Source organism: Chelon labrosus, assembly GCF_963514085.1.
Source record: "Chelon labrosus genome assembly, chromosome: 17".
Taxonomy (NCBI): domain Eukaryota; kingdom Metazoa; phylum Chordata; class Actinopteri; order Mugiliformes; family Mugilidae; genus Chelon; species Chelon labrosus.
Genome location: NC_140350.1, coordinates 3,505,367 through 3,527,923, shown reverse-complemented (window position 1 = coordinate 3,527,923; position 22,557 = coordinate 3,505,367). Strand labels below are relative to the sequence as shown.

The 22,557-nt window shown below is 40.0% G+C and overlaps 3 protein-coding genes across 3 annotated transcripts; 1 reads left to right on the top strand and 2 right to left on the bottom strand.

Moving 5' to 3' along the window:
* The first annotated feature begins 472 nt into the window (after window positions 1-472).
* rb1 (retinoblastoma 1) lies at window positions 473-21,935 on the top strand. The gene is made up of 27 exons (XM_084565060.1): window positions 473-1,163; window positions 1,593-1,713; window positions 2,230-2,333; window positions 2,558-2,692; window positions 2,784-2,822; window positions 2,967-3,016; window positions 3,231-3,341; window positions 4,828-4,973; window positions 5,082-5,159; window positions 6,635-6,744; window positions 6,825-6,902; window positions 8,311-8,398; window positions 8,488-8,604; window positions 8,700-8,756; window positions 8,884-8,915; window positions 9,092-9,168; window positions 9,311-9,531; window positions 16,794-16,909; window positions 17,206-17,360; window positions 17,720-17,865; window positions 17,976-18,080; window positions 18,202-18,315; window positions 19,259-19,407; window positions 19,531-19,561; window positions 19,684-19,826; window positions 20,047-20,093; window positions 20,204-21,935. The coding sequence occupies exons 1-27, from the start codon at window positions 1,054-1,056 to the stop codon at window positions 20,272-20,274; spliced, it is 2,751 nt and encodes a 916-aa protein (XP_084421186.1). The 5' UTR covers window positions 473-1,053; the 3' UTR covers window positions 20,275-21,935.
* On the bottom strand, window positions 9,803-11,736 carry LOC311502717 (lysophosphatidic acid receptor 6). The gene has a single exon (XM_084565062.1). It carries the CDS (start codon window positions 10,916-10,918, stop codon window positions 9,932-9,934), a length of 987 nt encoding a protein of 328 aa, XP_084421188.1. The 5' UTR covers window positions 10,919-11,736; the 3' UTR covers window positions 9,803-9,931.
* LOC311502716 (lysophosphatidic acid receptor 6-like) lies at window positions 13,941-16,317 on the bottom strand. Its single transcript, XM_084565061.1, has one exon. It carries the CDS (start codon window positions 15,513-15,515, stop codon window positions 14,418-14,420), a length of 1,098 nt encoding a protein of 365 aa, XP_084421187.1. The 5' UTR covers window positions 15,516-16,317; the 3' UTR covers window positions 13,941-14,417.
* Window positions 21,936-22,557: the final 622 nt, after the last annotated feature.

The following is a 22,557-nucleotide window of genomic DNA, read 5'->3' as shown; positions in this document are numbered from 1 at the left end:
GAGCCCTACCAACAGAGGGCAATGTTTACACAAAGTATAGAGAGACGGTTTGGCACAAATTCATGTCCGCTTCCTTAAATATCACATTTACTGTATTGTATTAAAAGATAATTTACAGTGATCTGAAATAATTTATTGTAACCTGTAATAATGTAAGCAGTGATAGATGAAGGTATGTTCCGTGGATATATTATTATTATTATTATATATATATTAAATATTTACATAAAATAAATACGTAAAAGGTAGATGCGGCTATGTGTTGCATTCACATCGCTGTAATATACAGCTACATTGGTTTAGCTAGAATAACGTGTTAATTACACTGTGCTGAGTAAACACCTCCAGCAGGGGCTGGCTCAAATCGTGGTATTGGCCACTAGCAGTGGTATTTCCGGTGGTACCCCCAGATACCACGGCAATTATCACCGCTAGTGGCCACTAGCAGTGGTAATTACCGTGGTATCTGGGGTTACCACCGGAAATACCACTGCTAGTGGCCAATACCACGATTTGAGCTTGCTGTCTCTCCGTGCTCGTCTCGATGGCGGGATAAATGCAAATGAACGGATGTTGCGTAGATGTTTTCCCGCGTTTTTGTCTCGAGAGTTTGGGTGCGTTCGTTTGCTGTTTGTCACGTGATCCCGGCAAACGCAAGCTGTTGTATGTTTGTTAACACACCGCGTCTGGATAAACGTGAAGCAGTGAAACGTTAAGTTAATGTTAAAGTAGACAACCGTAGGTTCAAACGGACACAAACCACCACAAAAACGCAATGCATGGGGTCGTTTACTCGTGGTAGTGAACATTATTTGTGGGGGGCGTGTAACAGCACTGGCACCGGCCGCGCGGGTACTCCGCCGCGCGTTTCAGTGATACAAAACGAACACTTCCTTCACCACGGGTTCAGGAAGTTATTCAGGTTTTGTTGTATTGTTGCCACGGAACTCGTTTAGTGGGCTTTAAATTCAGTAAGCATTATTTGCCACCTTCAAAACACACTTCTTTTTTTTTTAATTGTATAATTTGCCTCTTTGTTAACTGGACGCCAAGATGGCACCGAAGAAACGCAACTCTGTGACTCCTCACAGTAAGGAGCTGAAGCCCAGTGCAGAAAGTGCCTCTCCTGACAAGAAGGAAAGTCCAGAGTTATCTGTTAAGAAGTAAGAAAAGTTATGGTTCCTCACTCCGACCACAGCTGCATGTCAACAGTCGGAATATTAGTGTTTTAGTTTTAACATTATAGCGTAACATTGAGCTAGTTTGTTCAGATGCTCAACTCTTGCTAGCTAGCTTATGTGACCCAGGTTGACTAGCTAGCTGCTTTAAATGAATTCAGACCTGCATTTAAAGCTTATACAACGAGATTTGATACGTCCTAACCCAGCACAACTTTATTCCGTTTATTGCTATTTAATAACTGACGTGTGTGTAAAGGTGTCTCTGTTATAACAGACAAATACACCCCTTGTCTGACTCACACTTTGGCTAACACTCCGGGTAGTGCCGCATTGTTGTCATCAGTGCAGCATAGCACGATGTTCTGTGTTTGTGTTCTCTATGATTGTTGATTTCTGACCTCCATCCTCTAGACACAGAGACAAGGATGCTGAGTTTGTGACTCTGTGTAAGAGCCTTCATGTGACCGACCTGGTGTGTGACCGTGCTTGGAAGCTGTGGAAAGATGTTCAAGAGTCCATGGATGAAGTCACTGTATGTATTCATCAATTGTTATGTGACTGTACATTCATGCTGCTGTGATCCCGCTGGCTGTCCTGCTTAAACTTTGGACAAGACATGGATGTAAAGTTAATCTGGTTGAAAACTACTCTATAAGGGAGTAAAAACATTCCTTCTGGACACAGCCAATGGTTCATATATATTATTTTGTGGCCGTGATGACATTCAGTCCTCCCAATCAGATACTCTCCATGTTATCCTTTTTAAAAAGTTTTCTCAGATTTGCATTACGGAGAATATGTTCAAAGCCTAAATCCATTATCATCCTTACTTTAGGCTGCTGTAATGTTTTTAAATTTTCAAACAGTAGCTGGGTACAGTACCAGAAACAGACATTTCCCAGTTTTTGCAAGGTACTTAAAAATATCCGGTAGATGATAAAAAACAACTTAATTACATTTCTTTTAAAACACTTCCACCCAAGAGAAAGGAGACGGGTTGTGACCAAACAGTATTTTCTAACATTGTTCTTTATACATTTTGTTTCAGGACAGCCAGAAAAGGCTGTGGGGTGCTTCTCTGTTTGTGACTGTCGTAGATATGGATGCCACCTGTTTCACCTTTACCCAGGTTCTCAAAGCAGTCAGTCTTAAGTGAGTGCTAACTATATGTTATTGGCTTTGGTCAAATTCATAGTGAACCTGCTTTCATGCAATTGTGGTCATTTGAATAGACATTATGACAACTGTGGAGAGGGTGAAGACTTACCAGTCTTACAATTAACTTTACTATTTACTCACATCAGTTATGTGATTTTACAGTTTTGTTCTTATTTATATATATCGTGTGACACAACTTAATCTTTTCTCTTTTGTAGCGTAAAACAGTTTATGGATCTGGTAAGGAAGTTGGATGTAAACCTGGATACAATAAGCTCCAAAGTGAATTCAGCACTGACACGAATGGAGAAGAAGTATGATGTGATGCTGGCTCTATATCAGAGATTTGAGAAGTGAGTGAGCATAACAATACAGTGAAGGGCTTGATTTATGTAAGAGTTTTGGGTATAATTGTGAGTAATCAAACATTTCATGTTGTTTCAGAACATGTAAGAAAATCTTCGCTTTGACGTCAGATGGAAAGTAAGTTTAAGACTTCTGTGCCATATAAGAGAAATTTATTTGTCACTCTTTTTAGTATCTTGTTGGTCTTGTGTTTGATAATGATATTGTGATGAAGGATGTGATGCAGGTGCACGGTTAATGGTCAAATGTCTCATCTTCAAGGGAAAGGGAGACCATGCAGACTTGCTGGACTATGTTTCTTTTGGCCAAAGGTAGGTTCAGCATTTTAACACACTAGGACCAAGCTGTTAACACACTAGATGGAATTATTTTCATGTTGATCTCTCTTCTTCTTTTCACCCTTCCTTCCTCCTTTGTGCTCAGCTGTAGAGTTCATGTTTCTCTGCATGGTTACAGTTTCATGGTTATGTTTCTAGCTTCATTGTTTTTGTGACAATGCTCTTCATGTGTCTCTGCTGTTTACAGGAAGGGCCTTGCAGATGGAGGATGACCTGGTCATATCATTCCAGTTGCTTCTCTGTACACTGGAGTTATTCATCAAGCGCTGTTCTCCAGACCTTCTGCAGCCTCTTTACAGTACGCTTTAGTATCATTTACTTTAACATATGTCTTATAGATTTTCAACCCTGAAGGCTGGATTATGCTTCCGCGTAGTGATCACGCAATGGTCACGCAATGGCCACGCAGTTGCTTGGACGCAGTCGTGAGACCGTGATGGTTCTGCGTGGGGTTTACGTGTCGAAATGCATGCCACACCAGTAGAGGGCGCTATGATTTTTTGTGACCGACCGACCGAGACTCTTGTGACGTATCTCGCCTCGTATAGTTATTTACCTTCCGGATTTTGTCGTAGTCACAGTGAACGATGGACACCGAGACAGAGAGACTGGCGTTGGAGCTCCAAATTATTGAAGCAGAGGAAGAAATACTTATATTGCAAATTAGGGCACGACAAAGGAGACAATGATGTTTATGAGTGGAAACCGGAAAAGCGGTCTCCAGCGGATGTAGTTAGCGGACCAATCACAGCCAATGCCGCTGCGTTGCTGCTGCATTTGGGAGGTGCACGTCTGGCCCTTGCGTAGGACGCACGGGGGTCCGCAAGAACGCAATAGGTCCGTAATAGGTCCGTACGCACGGACGCGCTGTGTCAACGCGGAAGCATAACTTGGGCTTTACTGTACAACAACTCCAAGAAAAGTCAAGGAATTTCTTTCACTGATCGGCCATAACATTTTAATTGAAATGTCATAATCACTAGTCAGATTAATAAGACTGATTATCTTGTTATCATGACATGTGTCAGTTGGTATTCCACCAACTGACACATGTCATGATAACAAGATAATCAGTAAGACAGTAAGACAACATTTTGTCCGCAAGGTTGATGTGTTGATGTTAGAAGCAGGAATATCTCCAAGACCACAGCTCTGGGGTGTTCCTGGTTTGGAGTGGTCAGTATCTCCTATCAACACCTATCAACCGACAAGCTACTGTACCTCAGACTGCTGAAAGAGTTCAAACTAGTTCTGATAGAAAGGTGTTGGAACACACAGTGCCTCACAATTTGTTTTATATGGGGCTGTGTAGCTGCAGACCAGTTAGGGGGACCATGCTGACCCCTGTCCACTGCTGAAAGCATCTACAAAGGAAAAAGGTGGTGTGATAAATGGTCTGATGTATCACATTTTCTTTTATGTGGATAGTGGAATACGTTGCTTGGGGCACCACAATGAAAGGAACACCCCCTTGCTATTGCCATGGGGTGTACTTGGTCTGCAACAATGCTCAGGTGGTGGTACATATCAAAGTAACATCCACATAAATTCCAGGACCAAGGTTTCCCCAAGGTTTCCCTAAAGAACACTGAGACAAGATCATCAGTGTCATTCAGTCACAGGTTGGTGGTTGTAATATAGTGGCTGATTGGTATATAGTCAAGCAGTATATTTGTTAGTTGTGTTGCCCAGCCATGGAAAATGTGAATTGTATGCGTCATGAAAATATATATTAGTAACTGCGCCCAGAGACTGTGTAACATCTTACATTTTTTTCCTCTCAGAATCAGCCATCAGCAAAGTTCAGAGCCCCCCAACACGAACATCTCGTCGCAACCAGAACAAAGCAAGATCCCGACCTCCGGAGCCAGAGGTTGATGTGCAGCTTCTCGAAACCCTGTGCAAAGAGAATGAATGCAATGCAGAAGAGGTGGAAGCTCTCATCTGTTTTTATAATTACTGCAGTCATCATACACATACTTAAATTCTTCTTTGCGTTTTTGTCCTCATATTCTCTTTATGCCTTTTGTATTTCCAGGTGAAGAACGTATACCAGACCAGTTTCACTGCTTTCCTAGACTCACTGGATCAATCAAGAAGCCCAGATTTTCCTCAGGTACGGGTCAGTTGTCACAAGACCTAATCTTATGTTTGGTTTCTCTCTGCCTTCTTTGCACTTACTGTTTCCATTAGTTGTCCTTCCTGCTTGCTGTTGCCATTGTTGAGCATTTGAGTGTCTAACAGATGTTAACTGGCCTCTTTGCTGTTCATACATGTTTGTTATTACATACATGGTGCAAGGAAAATGTGTACTTAAGCAGGGGTTCCTTTATAGGGTGTCACGGTAGTATATTGGAGAGGCAGGTATGAAAATAGCAGAGACAGGATGCTACTGTTTGCTAACACTGACACACTCCTTTGAAGAAGGATGCTGGAAATATTTATTTTACTTTGATATTACCCCAGCAACGGACAGATGGTGTGCAGTAAGTGTGTTATATAAATAATGTATAAATGTCACCTTATTGAACCTAACTTCTATTGAAAAGTCTGGTTCATTTGGAAAAGAAGTCAGCCACATTAGTTAACTCTACAAATGTGTCTGTGTCTTAACTTGCTGTAGACTTATTGGAAGCTTTATGTTTATTTGATTAAGATATGATCTGGTTACACTTCAGTTGCAATCATTCGATCCTTGAGTTCAAGTACAACATGAACTCAAGTTTGTTTTGTGGCTTCGCTTGGCTGCTGGAAAACTTGATGTTTTCCAATCCAAGTCTATACATGGAGGTAGCTGAGCAACAACTTTTTATAAATCCATGTCTATCTATCCATCTATGGCGAATTAGGTCGAAATCACTGTTGAAAACACTGGGTTTACAGCAACTTCAGATTTATCTGTCAAGTAATAAAAACAATTTCCTCTACATATTCAACACTTCTCATTGGACAGGACCTCTTAGTGTCTGACTTCCCAGTTCAAACCCATTATAGTCAGTGGACTAGGATATATAATAGAAATACTTTTGTGTTTAATTTAATCTAATTAACAGCATTTCAAACTACATCCAGTTGTATTACCGCGTTTCTGATGCTGTTTCAACATAAACTGAACACTAGAAAGTGAAGAGGCATTTAGTGCAGAATTGTCATATTAGATCTATTTATGATCTCTAGTGTACATAATGAACTGACAAGTGGATGTATACCTTATTGGATCCTTTTATATGAAGTCTGTATAAAACTAGTTGTAGACATGTTGGAGCCATGGCTTATTTTAGAAATGTTTATTTTTCTTTAGACTGAAATCTAATCAGATACAGACAGACTGCGGGCCAGTTGTAATCATTCAATCTATAAACAAATTGGCTGCTGTTTAGATAAACTACAAGAGTATAAAGGCCTGGGCTATGATTATATTTATGTGGCCACACAGAAGAAAGACAGAATCTTGACTGTTTAGAAATCCAAGCGGGTATTGCCTCTGTAGTGTTTGACTATTGGACACGTGATGTCTTTTTCCATGTAAAACTTGCATTTATCTATTGACATCTGATACACTGTTATCCCTGCTACCAATGTTCAACACAGGTGAATGACGTCAACCAGCAGTATGAAGAGCACTACCTCAAGAGCAGAGAGATTGATGGACGGCTGTTCTTTGACGGAGATGAGACTGTTCTTGCACCTAAAGTCGAGATGTAATTTAGTTTTCTTCACCGGTCAGTGTGACTTGTTTAAAAAAAACTAAAAACAGTGTTTAACAATGTCCTGCTTTCAGATCACAGGTGGAGAGAACACCAAAGAAGAGTCTGCCAGATGAAGATGGAGTTGTCATCCCTCCCCAGACTCCAGTCAGGTGAGCAGCTAGCAGTAACTCACCTGTTCTTCAGTGTTTTATTTATTTGTTTCTATCCAGAGGAGAATGGCTGAAGACTCATGTCAGCTTTTTGTACCGTACATTGTTGATTGCTCAACTGTGAACTGGTGCAGTTATGGAAAAAGCATCCTAGTCTTATGGAAGTGAATTATATAATATGACCACTGACAGGAGAAGTAAATAACATTGACCATCTTGTGACAATCCAATGTTCTGCTGGGAAACTATTGGACCTGGCATTCATGTGGATGTTACTTAGACATGTAACACCCACCTAGACCACAGCAGGCAGCCCCACCCCATAGCAATGACACTCCTTGAAGGAAGCAGCCATCCCGAGCAGGATGCAACTGTTTTGGAGTCACAAGTAGACATACACAATATTAGGAAGGTGGTCATAATGTTATGACTGATCGGTGTATATACTAGATTACAGTGTGACTTAGTTGAAAACAAACAGATCAGAGAGAGACATCTGCATATTATTTTAAATACATTTGAAAGACTTGCTTCATGTGTTAGGTCTATATATTTTTGGACACTGACACAATTTGTGTTACATATATGTGTTATTCTAGTCATATAATAGTTATATAAAGAACATGGGTTTAAAGTTCAGGCACCCAGCCTCAATCTGAGAGTATTCACATCCAAATTAGAGGTTTAGGAATTACAGGTCTTTAATACAGAGACCATCTTTTTCAAGAGACCGAAAGTAATTTGACTCTTGACTCGCAATGTTTAATGGACATAAGTGGTGTATGATGGGTGAGCTCACAACCCTTTCCATGGTAAAGAAAAACATCATCACAGTTTCCAGAGAAGAACACTCTGTGGGAGATAAGCATATCGTTGTGCCTCAAGATAAGATTTCACCAGAACGTTCACCAGAAAGTGCTAACCATTCATAAACATTTATAAACCTCAAAAATGGAAAGACTAGATTAGACCTTGCCAAAAATTCACATCACTTCAAGCATGACTTTTTAAAGGTCATGCTTTACAGGATATTTGAGTTATTATTTTGTTAATTTGTCCAATAATATCTTTTTGGGACCCTGAAAATGGGAGTATGTGTATAAATGTGATTGTAATTCCTAAATGTTTCCTGTAATAACTTTGGAAAAACAACAGTGTTTCAGAAAATTAAAAAAAAATAAAAAATCTGGACCTAGCTGAATCTGTGCATCCGTGCATGCAGCCATGCTTCCGCCTCCTTTCAGCCATGTATTTATCTATTCACGCATCTGTCCCTCCATCCATCTGGAAAACCAAACACTGCTGGGATTTCTGGCACTTTTATTGTGACTTATTGAGAAATGTTCATTAATTTATTCTGAGTTTGTCCTTCATCACATTTGTTTCTGTTTTTGTATTCCTTTATCAGAGCTGCCATGACCTCTATTCATCTGTTAAGGGTTGATCTCACCTCCAGTGGAGACCAGCCATCTACTAACCTGGCTACTTATTTCAAAGTGGGTCTTTAGAAATGTTGCCACTAATTACACTGTTCCATGAACTACAGTTATTACTGTGATACATTTCTTGTTTTCTTCTTGATCAGCATTGCACAGTGGACCCGACTCAGGATGTGCTGGAGCGTTTGGAGACTCTTGGACAGGTGTTCAGCCAAAGATTTGGTCAGGCAGTTGGTCCACACTGTGTCGTGAATGGCAGGCAGGTGAGAACTACCGCTCGAGAACAAGGAGCAACAATAGCAACACATTTTGTCCTCAGGTTACTTTAAGTCCGAGTTCATTCCTTTTAATCTTTCAGCGATTTACCCTTGGTGTTGGACTGTATTATAAAGTAATGGAAGCAATGCTGAAATCGGTACAGTAACTTATTCTTATTTCATTCATTTATTTTTCAACAGTTTAATTCAAAAATGTTTTCTTTTATTCTTTTTAAATCTTACACTGCCGTTACATTACATTATCTAATTATCTTCATTTTACAGGAAGAGAAGCGACTATCTGTGCAAAATTTCAGGTACATTTCTTTCAGTTTTTTTTTATCAAATCCCTGGAGAATTGTATATCTAAGTGCATGTGTGTGTATTCTCGTATACTTATTTAAACATTGGGTGTGTGTGCATGTGTTGTATTGTTTTGGTATGTGCTAAAGTGGTATTTTCCCTGATACATGTCATTTGATTTCCTTTTTAGTAAACTCCTCAATCACTCCACATTCCACACATCACTTTTGGCCTGTGCTTTGGAGGTGGTCATGGCAACATATGGAGGTGTGTCCTATAATTTTCTCACAAATGAATAACTTACTACATACTACATCCTGAAAAGTGTCAAACAGTAATGCAGATAAATGTTTACAGATCTTGTATGTGTGACAAATTATAATAATCTTGTCTGTTCTGCAATGATTAGAGAGCAGTTTCAAAAATGGAGGGTTCAACAGTGGAGGAGGTGACACAGCTGAGACAGGCGTGTGTTTCCCCTGGATACTGGATGTTTTCAACCTAGCAGCATTTGACTTCTACAAAGTCATCGAGAGCTTCATCAAGGCTGAGCCCACTCTGAGCAAAGATATTGTCAAACATCTGGAGACCTGCGAGAACCTAATCATGGAGAGGATTGCATGGAGGACGGTCAGTTTCATTTCCCATTCCTACTTGAGCATCTTTGTAATAACGCTACTATTTCATTTTAATAAGACGTATGAATACAAAAGCATAAAAACACTGTCCCTGTAAACATACCCTATAATCCATTTATTGGTTTGGTCAAGAAAGTTAATACATTTTAGGAATAACATAAAAGTAATATATAAACTACTAAAGAATACTTGATTCTGCACAATTTCACTTCATATGAAAAATATTATGCAATATCAACATTTCACACAGGGTTACACATTGAAGTTATGTCAACACACAGTTATTAACAGAAGATCATGCAGTAGGGGAAACAGTAATATATGAAAATTGCCAAGGTTTTATATATTAGTGACCTAAACATAAACTGGAGATTTTTTTTTGCATTACTGTGTTACTGGCTACCACTGCCTCCACCACCTGGCACCTCCTTATGCACCAGGCTACTGGAGAAGTAGTAGATGAGTGGGTTGAGGCAGCAGTTGAAACTGGCTAGAGAAAGCACCATGGGCTGCATGTATTTGGTCACCTTGGCTAGGCCACAATGGGGCACCAGCTTCAGATGTGTTAGGGTATATCCCAGCAAGTTAACGTGATAGGGGAGGAAGCACACAAGGAAGACGCCTAGCACACAGTAAATAACCCTGAGAGTGTGCTTGCGGTTGTGGCGGTTGCTGCGGCACCGGTGTCTTGGCTGGCTAAGAACGCTCAGCACCCTGCAGTAGCTATACAGGAGTAGCAGAGTGGGCAGCAGAAATGACGCCATGACTAAGCCCAGGGCTATCAGGATGATGGTGCGGTGGTGTTGTGAGGAAGGGTCCAGCAGACAGGGCTGGTTTTGGAGAGTGGCTGCTGAGCGCAACAAAGGCAAACTCACACTAAGCCCTAGCACCAGGCACCAGATCCCCCCACTTACAACCTGTGCGACACGCAACCTGCGGAGCGTTGATGCAAGGGGATGCACTACAGCAAAGTAACGGTCCACAGCAATGCACACCAAGAAGAAGATGCCCCCGTACAAACTGATGTATTTGAGTGTGAAAGTGAGCTGGCAGTAAGTCGCCCCAGGAGTCCAACTGGATGAATCTCCTGTATTGGAGGCTTGAGCTTTTTGGTGGTAGTAGTAGATTCTCAAAGGGAGAGAGATCACAAAAAACAAGTCAACGGTTGATAAACTTGCCATGTAAATGGCTGTGCTGTTCATAGTGCAGGGAGATAGACACAGTCTGCGTAGAGCGAGGCTGTTGGTGACCAAACCCAGCAGGAAGATGATGCTGTAGGACACTTGGTAGAAGGTGAAACGGTAGCTTGTATCCACAGTACAGTTAAATAAAGCTGATGTTGGCTTGTCTGTTAAATCAGTCATATTCCACAACTCCATATTTCAAAATGAATTTCAGTTCTCAGCACTGTGTTGCTCACATATCTGAAGATTAGGTTGGTTGAAGTGAGCACATGATGGAAGGAAGGAGCATGTTCAGTAGCTTCTGTTGGAGCAATTCAACCTGTGGTAAGTGAAACATTAATCAACTCCAACTGTCACATTTTATGGTATGTACATTTGCTGGGGTGATGAGAATGCACATAAATGACTTCAGATACGTAGAAGACAGTTAAGTTTATGTACAACCCCTTTTTCTCATAAAACAAGCAAACATTTGTTTTCATTACATGCAGAGTTTAATACGAATTTACTGAGACTCATAAAGTTAATCATTCTTTGAGATCATAAGATATGTTAATTTAACTATGTTTATGGCGGATGAGCAAATATCAATTTTAGCATCTTTCAGTCAGCATTTTGGTAGGTCTGATTGTAAGCACTCACCCACTAATGTTTCTTATAAATCAGCATGCTTGACACTTTCTGGGTCAAGTAATTACCAGTAATTAAACAGCTTAAATACTGACTGAGGAATTAAAAGTGAACACCCACTAATGACACTAATACATAATTTGACACTTATTATATTTTAAATGCAGTTGTGGAATTATTTTTGAATGAGCAGAGTCTCAAAAATTCTTTGGACTTTTTAGGACCAACCTCCCACTTTTTTCCTGTAAATTAATTTATAAGTATTTTGTTCTCCTGACAAATAGTTATTGTTGTAATAGTAACAGTTCTTAATATCACTGTGTTACCTTTTTGCCTTTATTTCGTTCTTTAACTGCAAAAGCCAGGGAAAAGCTATATATATATATATATAAACATTATATCCAGAAAAAATAGAATTCTAAGCTGTGTGGAAGTTGTGTTGGATGATGTCAGGCAGTAGATTTAAAAAGTAAAATTTCTTAATGCATGCATAAAACTCTGTAGAGAATATTTAAACAGATGAAACTTGATCACTCACCAGTAGCAGGATCAATGCAGTGGCAGCGTTGTAAAGTTACGTCTCCAGTGAGCTGGTGTTCATCAACAGGATTACTTGGTAGTATGCTGTAACAGTGCACATGCTACTGACCGCAACCGTTCACACCTACACTCAGGTCATGGTCTCTCTCCCTTTCTCTCTCCCTATCTCCAGCTCTATCTCCCTTCTCGCCTTTCTTCACACACACTAAGCAGTTTATTGCTCACAAATTTTAATTATATTTTATTTGTTCAGACAGCTTCAAAAGTTCTCATCACTAGGTTGCTTCTGGGATTAAGGGATACCGACCAGCTAGTTTTCTCAATGAACTGAAATTTTTCTTTAATCTTAGAATTAAGTGCAGATTGTTTCATTACCTTTATAGAGACAGTCATGTTTATGGCCCCTGGTTAAAAAGCTACATGGGCGATCGGAGTTGATCGTTAACTATATTTTCCAGCCTGCTGATAGTGGAAGAGCAGTAATTCACTGACAGAAGGTGCGGTAATCGTACAGCAGTGTATTTTGTGTGTCAGATTTTGGTATGGAGCTCTTTGGAAAGTCGGTGTAGATGTCAGCATTGGAGAGCACCAAAGATAAACATTTTTATTCAAAACTAGGTTTAATCAGTCAAAGACACTTTCAACTATTCATATAGTCTACCTAAGAAAAACAGGATAAATTTAGTGTCGTAAACAGATCAGTTTATGTTTTCTGGGTCTGTTTTTTTGCTATATAACTTGACTGCTCATTTAGAAGTAAAAGTAAGATAAGCCAAGCCTTCATTTTTCCTACAGTTAGATTGTGCACTCACTTGCCATTAGGTACATTAGTGAAAATGACCTAATTCTCATACACCCCTGCATTTAATCACAGGTTCATGTGGTTATGGTATTCAGTACTTATTTTAAATATCTGAGAGAAAAGTTCAACTCTGTTTTCATCTTTATAGCCTGGGGTTTTTAGTACTATTATTAAATTGTATTGTTCTGACACGTTTCTATTATAAATAACAGAAACACTTGAGTTTCTGTTATTTATATAACAACTTCTGTTTCACTGGACACTAGGTGTCTTCCTGTTTACTTCAATCTAGTTTAACAGCACCGCATACTACATCCTCCAGAATGATCATCTAGTTGAATTTGCAACTTTATGGTGCTGTTTCAACACAAACTGAACATTAAAACAGTTATGAAGGAGGATTTTGTGAATCTGTTTATATTAGAATTAATTCATTTTAACCAGTGTACCTAACCGAACTGGCTGGTGAGTGTATGTATTAATATGTCACCTGTGGTGAATTTATGATCTGCATAATCTAGTTAAAAAAATAAAAATAATGATGGTCTCATGCCAAATACCTCTATGCTCTATGTCACAACTGCTACAATCTTAAAAGAGGGGCGTGTTGTTGCTTGCCTGCTCCGGTTCACAGTCCTACTCATCACTGCACTGCTGATGAGTCTAACCTTGTCAGTGCAGACCCTCGGGCCGAGCCTCTCAACAGGAATGCAGCAGTGCTCGGTCTTGCAGCACACAGCTTTTACAAGACGACACAAATATTTCACATTCATTTAACTTCCGCTGTATTCCATTTGCACTGTGGACTGTGTTTTTGCTCATAGTGTTATTGAGTTACATTTTAGGTACGTATTAGTAACTTGCCAATTCATGCCTGTGTACAGGATTTGATTACCAAATGCTCCAAGTTTGTTGTGTATGCAGAAATGCTACAGGGCAGATCAACGCCTTGACATTCTTTTACGTTTCAGCACTAAACCTCCTACAGAATTGACAAATGTAGCGGCCATCAACATTGTTCGTGTAGTATTGACGACAGCAGTGCAGCTGTGGACCACACCAATGTACACAGCACAGCCAGCCACAGTCTAGTATCTGCATTGTTACTACTGGTATGACTAATTAAGCAAATGATTTGGTGGCACTGCATGAGAGAAGCATATGAATAACTGACGCTTCTCATGCCAGACATTTCACAACATCCCACTTCATCAGACAAACGATAAATTTCATACTTAAAATATAAAAAGTAAATACATTGTTTTATTCAATAGTTGTATACATTTTTATAGAACATGCTGCTCTATAAAGTGCTTGAAAGCCATGAATAACACCACAGATGGCCACAAATAACACCGCTTACAAACTGCACAGTACAGTTAAATAAAAGAGTTATAATACTGAGTCAGTGTTGCCAAAGCAATTTTTTTTTTCTAAGGGAGCGTCTGCTCTGAGTGATGGCTACAATTACAATAGCTGTTGTGCAAAAGCTTGTACATATTTGCAGCAACTTGTCATGTTTAAACTTTGCTTCAACACAAATGCCTCCACTTTTACTTGCTCCACTGTTATATTGACTGATGGATGATTGTCTTAAATCCCAGTCTATAGTCTCTTTGGGGTTTTCAGTAGAGTTGTTCCAAGACCATTCAGTTGCCACCTGTGTCCTTGGATTCAAATCAGCACCTACTCACTGAATTATTAATCCTGTCACTTTTGTCATTAGACCGTGGACTCGTTGTTAAATATCTTGTCTCTCAGAGGCGTTAAGAACGCACCTTTGGGTGTAGTATGTGGGCTGCTTTGTGGGCTGTCCTTCTGAAGTCTGTTCAAGAGCTTGGCACCGTTGTGAAACACTCTAGACTTTTTTCTGATGGAGCTCTGAATTGTCTCTGACGTAAAGTAGTAAATGACTGGATCAAAGCAGCAGTTGGTCACCGCTATGCATAGTGCAATGGGGTAAATGGTTCTGACCACATGTTCTGCAGTGCATCCCTTCAGGACATTGGAGCGGACCATGGAATAGAACATGAGATTGACATTGTAGGGGATAAAACAGAAGCAAAAAATGAGCAGATGCACGACAATCATCCTCAAAATCTTTGCTTTGTTGAGGTTCCCTCCACGATTGAGGCTTTGGGGGTTCTTCAGGGTTCGTAGCACCATGACTGAGCAGAAGACGTTAAGCATTAGTGGGATGATGAAGCCCACAGTCTCAATAAACATCACTACCTTAGACAGCTCAGACTTCCACTGTTTTTTAGAGTAGTTTTCAAAACAATATTGTACAGACGAGTTAGTATTGTTTGGTGAAGTGGTGTCCAAAAGGAATCCTGTGGGTATACTTCCAGAAAGCACCATCACCCACACTACACAGCATGCCAATTTGGCATTTTTCCGAGTACGAATAGTCTGGGACTGGAATGGGTACACAATGGCCAGAAAACGATCAACGCTGATGCAGGTGAGAAAGAGGATGCTGCCGTACATGTTGGTATAGAACAAGGCCACAGAGATTTTACAGAGGATACTTCCAAATAGCCAGTCTTGTTTAATGAAGTACACAATCCGAAAAGGCAGGCTGAGGACAAAGAGAGAGTCTGAAACAACAAGGTTGATCATGTATGTCGTGGTCTCATTCCGCATCTTCAGTGTACAGCCAAAAATATATACAGCCATCATGTTGAAGATAAGTCCAACTACAAACACCAGGCTGAAAACTACACTGTAGAGAGGGTACTTGAAGTCATCGCTCTTGTTGCAGTTGTTTTGTAGGGTTTTATTATCCATCTTTAGACTTGACTGGTGAGTTTGGTTCATTAGCCGTGAAAAAGTTCTCCTCAGTCGTGTCTTTAGGCAGGGAACATTTCCATGGCATTTGAATAGGAAATGGTTACTGAAATGTTAACGAAAGCTCACTTAATGGAATTATAATATGAAATACAGCTACTCCACAAAAATACCTTTAATGGCATCCAAAGTCCTGTACATCCATTTTCTGTTTGTTAAAGGTGTCCTTTACGTCCAGTGATCCAAAGTGCTGTCTTTATCAGTTGTCTTTCCACAGAAGAAAGGTTTATCCCCGTAGAGAAAAGAGTCATGTGCTTCTCCTCAAGTCTGTGAACAGTTGAGTGACTCTTCTCCTTTCTTGTACTCCGTTAAGCTCCTGCACTCGGGGGCCCACGGTGATCGCTACTCTGCTCGTGCTTGACTGTAAAACAGGAACCTCACAGCTGCCAGCAAGTGAGAGGCACTGACACACAGGAGCTGACTGAGCTTTTGAAACACGGGGAGGAGCCTTGACTGGGGCCAGAGTAGTCTCATTGCTATTTTTCTTTTTGTACAAATGAAACAGGAACAATGAGACTTCTGAAATATCACAATGAGAAACTGATGTAGTTTTTCATTTTCTGTGCAATTACCAACATTAATTTGAGGGCTTTCTAAATATTTTTTTTTCTTCCTCACTGCTATAGAGATCAGCCCCGCCCTGTATTCAAAGAATCTGTACTTTGACAGTGAACACAGAAGACTTAAGTAATCAATTTACTAAACATAACAATGCTCTGTGGTATCCGTTACAAATCACTGACTTTTTTTTAAAGGCTGTACGTGTACTCTTGAAATTTCAGTGGCGTCAGCAGGGTGCAGCATGTGTGACATAAAGAATGTTCTACTGGCTTGCCCATACATGCAGTTACTCTGTTAATCACTGGGTGATAAACCAAACCCCCACCCCCACCACTTCCTTGTATGAACTCATGTCTTTTATCTGCATGTTTCTGTGCAGCCTTCACTGGCATGACATTTAGTTTGACGGATGCAGAGAATAATCGTGTGTGTTGGTATTTGAGGGAATGTATGTTTAAATAAAATGATTATTTTGTGTCAGGTTAATACAGAATGCTAAGGGCAGTGTTTAACAAAAAATACAAAGACTGCTAGAGCTGGAATGATTAGTGGGTTCACTGTACTGTTGGACAGAAAAATCAAGCTCCACAAATATCTTCATAAAAAAAAAATCTAATTTGTATTGAATTTGAATTCCCTGCACACATTCATGGTTAAATGAAGATGGTCATGTTTGTGTCTCTGCAGGGCTCACCACTGTTTGACCTTCTGAAACAAGAACATGAGGGTGGAGCAGCAGAGCAAGTGGAGACCCCAGCCAGTTTTAGCCAACCACTACAGCACAACCACACAGCAGCTGACCTGTAAGTTGCTGGTTTTTCAAACCCTAACACCTCACTAATGTATTTATCCCACAGCATAAATTAAGTATCTATCTATCTCACCATTTAACTAGTTCTGGGTGAGCATCATACATTTTTTTTGTTAAATTCCATGACTCTTACCATGAGCTCTCTGTTTTGTAGGTTTGATTATTTTATCATTTCTCAATCAGATAAAAGAAGACATCTGTGGTTTGTGTTTACAGTTTAGTGGAAACTTACCGTTTACGTTGATGGCGTAACTGACACATTCCACCCTTTCTCTGTTGCACATGCAGATATCTGTCCCCCATGCGACCAGGCGTTCGTGTCTTGCTTCCTGAGTCACCGGCCACACCCAGCTCTCAAGTTTCCGCCCAGGGTGCCTCCCAGGCGGCCAGCCAAGCTCCACGACTCCCAAAGTCCAACTCTCTTAGCCTGTTCTATAAAAAATGTAACACGTTGTTCTGGTTTATATTTATGATAAGCACACTCTATGGCTATGTTATATTATTGATGTGTTGAAAAACTAAATCTTGACTCTGGTGCCTTTTTTAAGTAATTTCTCTTTTAGTAAATGGTAGGTTGAGTAATAAATCTTACTCTTCCTTCTAATAACCATGAAATGAAAGCACTCAGTCACTACAACTGTATGTTTTTGCTGACTCCATTTAAATGAATCAGAACTGGTCACTTCCCAAATTTGCCTTCTTGCGTAACAAGGAAATGTATTCAGTACATGTACATAATTTAAGTGATGTGTGCACCTGCTGCTGCTGCTCCAACTATCTGTATTGTTTTGTGTCTCTGTAGTATACCGCCTGGCCTACACAAGGCTGAAGATGCTCTGCTCTTACCTGTTGTCATCCCACCCTGAACTGGAGCCCATCATTTGGACCCTATTCCAACACACTCTGCAGCATGAGTACGAGCTGATGAGAGACCGCCACCTCGACCAGGTATTTGACGATACGCTGCTCTCACATGCTTATCCACTCTTGTCTTCTTTTTTTTTGTCGCCCTCAGCTCATTCATGTTTTCTGTCCATATACTTCTGTCGTTCTCGTAGTTGATGATGTCGGCCATGTATGCCATATGTAAAGTGAAGAGTGTTGATCTGCGCTTCAAGACCATTGTGACATCGTACAAGAACATGCCCAACACAAGCCAGGAGGTGACAAAGCCTTTTAAAAATTGCACATATAATCTCTCTGTCAGTCCATATTTTTTATGTCATGTTGAATTGTGACAGAAGTGTTGTTGACCTTCTTGAAATATCACTCTGTGTGTTTCAGACCTTTAAGCATGTGCTGATCACTGAGGGTCACTACGACTCCATCATTATCTTCTACAACCAAGTATTCATGCAGAGGCTGAAAACCAACATCCTGCAGTATGCGTCTACCAGGGTGAGACACCTCTCCAGTCAGGGGCTGCACTGTTATTACACTGCCTGGCCAAAAAGAAAAGTTGCCATCAAAAAAAAGAAAAAGGTCACACACGCTAATATTTCGTTGGAGTGCCTTTAGCTTTGATTACAGCACGCATTCACTGTGGCATTGTTTTGATTAGATTTATTTCCATCCAGTGTTGCATTCATTTTTCACCAAGATCTTGTATTGATGATGGGAGAGTCTGACCACTGCACAAAGCCTTCTCCAGCACATCGTAAAGATTCTCAATGGGGTTAAGGTCTGGACTCTGTGGTGGCCAATCCATGTGTGAAAATGATGTCTCATGCTCCCTCTTTCACAATCTGAGCCCCATGAATCCTGGCATTGTCATCTTGGAATATGCCCGTGCCATCAAGGAAGAAAAAATCTATTGATGGAATAACCTGGTCATTCAGTATATTCAGGTAGTCAGCTGACCTCATTCTTTGAGCACATAACGTTGTTGAACCTAGACCTGAGCAACTGCAGCAACCCCAGATCATAGCACTGCCCCACAGGCTTGTACAGTAGGCACTAGGCATGATGGGTGCATCACTTCATCTGCCTCTCTTCTTACCCTGATGCACTGGTTTCCCACTAAAGATTTAATGACTTTCAAATGCCAGGTGATTGAAAAGCTTGAAGCAAGTTGTTTCAACAAGTGTTGAAAAAGAAACCATTTTTGGAAGCCCATCATCTTCTAATCAGTGAATTCAATGTTTAAATAAATTGAACTCTCCACAGTGGACATACTTGTCACACACGCATGTGTAGAGATGTAAACGCATTGATCTCACAAGATTATTTTACGTAGTGTCCATGGTGCAGTTAGATATGAATCTCTGATCAGAATGATTTGAATTGGTTTGAAGACTAATTGTCCATGTAAACATAATTACTGTTGTGTGTTTCTCTCTAGCCGCCTACACTTTCTCCAATCCCTCAAATACCACGCAGCCCCTACAAGTTCCCTAATTCCCCTCTACGTGTGCCTGGAAGCAACAACGTGTACATCTCTCCTATGAAAAGCCCACGAATGTCTCCAAGTCTCATGACGCCTCGCACCAGGTCAGTCCAGCATATTCATGGTGGACTTATTTTTCTCCTTTGACAGCTTTATTGATTATTTTCAAACCAGTAAACACCATCCAACTGCAACTGAACATGATTTTTCTTGGGGGCTTTTTGCAGGATGCTGGTATCAATTGGTGAATCATTTGGGGTATGTGCCTCTTTAGTTTGCTCTGTATTATATTCAATCTGAATCTTGCCAACTTAACAGCCTCTGTGCCAAAAGTTTTTCCTTCACTCTTGTACTTTTTCTCGTTTTGCCTTCATGTGCAGCAGTCCAATCGCTTCCAGAAGATCAACCAGATGGTCAACAGCAGCGATCGCTCCTTTAAGAGGACTCTGGATATGGGCCCCACTCCAAAGCCTCTGAAGAGGTTACGGTTTGATGTGGACGGCCAAGATGAAGCAGATGGCAGGTAGGTCCCAAATAACAGTGCAGGTGTCAGAGCTGAACACCAAAGTTACTCAAATGTAGTATATGCTTTAGAAAGCAAGAAAACAATATAATCATCAGGGAGACTCTGTTTTTGGACAGTAGAAATAAAAATCATCTCAGTATCAGGCTCAAGTTGTGTATATTACAACAATGTATACATTCATTTCAGTTAAACTCATTTTATCTCTTCAAATTTATAGCAAACCTGGAGGAGATTCTACATTGATACAGAAGCTTGCAGAGATGAGTAAGTGAAAACAGTTTCTTACATTTGCCCCTTGATATTCTTAATTCTACTTTTTCATCTACTCTAAATGGCAGCACAATTCCTCAAACTTGTCGATTTCTTACATGTAGGCTCCGCTCGCAGTCGCATGCAGGAGCAGAAGATGAAGGAGGACGCAGAACTGAAGAAGGAGTCATTCTAAAACCTACTGAACTGACCTGCACTGTTTGTCACAATGTGAACGTGACTTTTTGTTCACACAAATGTACATTTAGTTTTGGAGTTTAGTTTGTATTTAACTTTGTGGAATAATATTTGAATATAGAGGAATTTCTCTCTGGTTTTACATTGAATTTCATTTAAATTTGACTTATTGGACATTAAGAGTGTTTTAAGAGTGTTAATTAATTTGTGGATCTTATGGGAAAGCGTTGTTTTCACGGGACACTTGTACGTTGACATTTTTTCTTTTTGACAGTAATGTTCTGCTTTGACATTACAGTGTCTTAATCATGATGAGTGTTAAATCATGATTAATCTGCAAAAAGGAGTAATTGTCCTCAGAAACATCAGTGGTTTTACTTTTTAAAGTATTTTGTTTTGTGTGTGTGTGCGCATGTGTGTGTGTGATGATGATGTGAGAACATCATTTAGAGTAAAGTCATGGCATAATTTGCATATGGCCAAAAAACAGGTAGTGTCAAACGATTTGGTTCCAGATTTCTTTAATGTTAACATGTATGGTTTTATAGTAGCTTTAGTATTATTATTTTGGGTGGTTAGAAAAATGATCATAACACATAAATGCGAGCATCTCCTAACGTCTGTGAACTAAGGGAAGATTGGTATTCACATTTTGTACGTATTAGTTGAGTAAGTTCTGGAAACGGGAGTAGCAGTATTCAGAGAAGGGGAGAAATACACAAACACACTCCTCATACGGCACATTCAGGCGAGGACTTAAGTATACCAGGCTGAAATATTCCTAGAACTGTCGGTAACCTGATTTTTTTTATTTTTTTTATATTAAATGTGTTTATATTGTGCTCTGTTGAAGTAGTTCCTTGAAAATGTAGCGAATATTTCTTTTAAAGAAAGTTTGTACTCCAGTGCATACACGGTATTCTTCACTAATCAGCTGCCATGACTCCAGCGTGGATTAATTCTGGCTTTACTTTGGTTTGTGTTGTTGTTTTTTTCAGAATACACTTTTTTTAGAAACCTACATATGATTAATTTTGGCTTTTCAAAATGGACACAAAGTGGAACTTTGTTTTAATTTCTTTCTAGGAGGTTGGTTAACTGAGAAAAATGTGATATAAGTGTTGGTATTGGGAAAAAAGAAAAGGATCAATCATGCGATGATCATCTTTTCAAGCTCTGTCTTTTTTCAAAGCCATGTCAAAGGTGATTTTAAAATGAGTCTGTTTAAAGTGTAGGATTTAGGGGGATTCTTCACGTTGGGAGCATGTCCTCTTCCACAAAGCCATCCATGTTTCTACAGTAACCCAGAACTTTGTCTGTTCTGGGTTATTGTGGGTTACATGGCCAAACTGACTGGAGAGCTCTCCTACGTGGACGAAACCCAGGACTGAGTGAGGGTGAGGATATTCAGTTGGCTGCGATATGCAGCCTCATTAATAGATCCCACCTACTGGTCCTTTAAGATTCATATAAATAACTGTTTAGGCAATACACTCATTTGTTTAAAACCAAAAGAATCCAGGTTTCCCTTCTTTCTTTTTTTTTTTAAATAAACAAACAATTAATTTGTGATTACGAACCAATAAAAGCCAATACTTGAACAACAAAAAAAATATTTTGTGTGCCATGTTTTATTTCTTCCTGCTTAGCACTTACAACAAAGAGCTTGTCTTTAAGCCTACGGTGGTAGTTTTCCTCCCTCTGCTCTGGAGGAGGATGATTACAAGAGGCAGCAACCAGACTTCAGACTTCGCTTCTAAATGATTTCAGTTCAGTAAGATTCATTCATTCATTCATTCATTCATTCATTTTCTGTAACCACTTGTTCCTGTTAAGGGTCGTGGGGTCTGCTGGAGCCTATCCCAGCTGTCATCATGCGAGAGGCGGGGTACACCCTGGACAGGTCTCCAGTCTTTCGCAGGGCTAACACAGAGAGACAGACAACCATTCACACTCACACTCACACCTATAGTCAATTTAGAATCACCAATGAACCTAATGAGCATGTCTTTGGATGGTGTGTTCAGTAAGTTGACTCTGGTAATTGGATTAAAATCTTCATTAATTTCATCAATAATTTTGAGCTCAGGATAAGTCTGCTACAACATTCAAGGAAAATGACCTCAGTTTTCTTTGGTGTCATTATCTGTTTGGTAGAGGTACTGTATGTGTAGCCCTGAGAGGGATGTGTTTCTATTGTATAAGGCTCTACAAACAGTTGCTTGTGTGTTCTACGCTCAACTAAATATAAGTTAGAATGTGTGAAAAGGACTTGGACCAA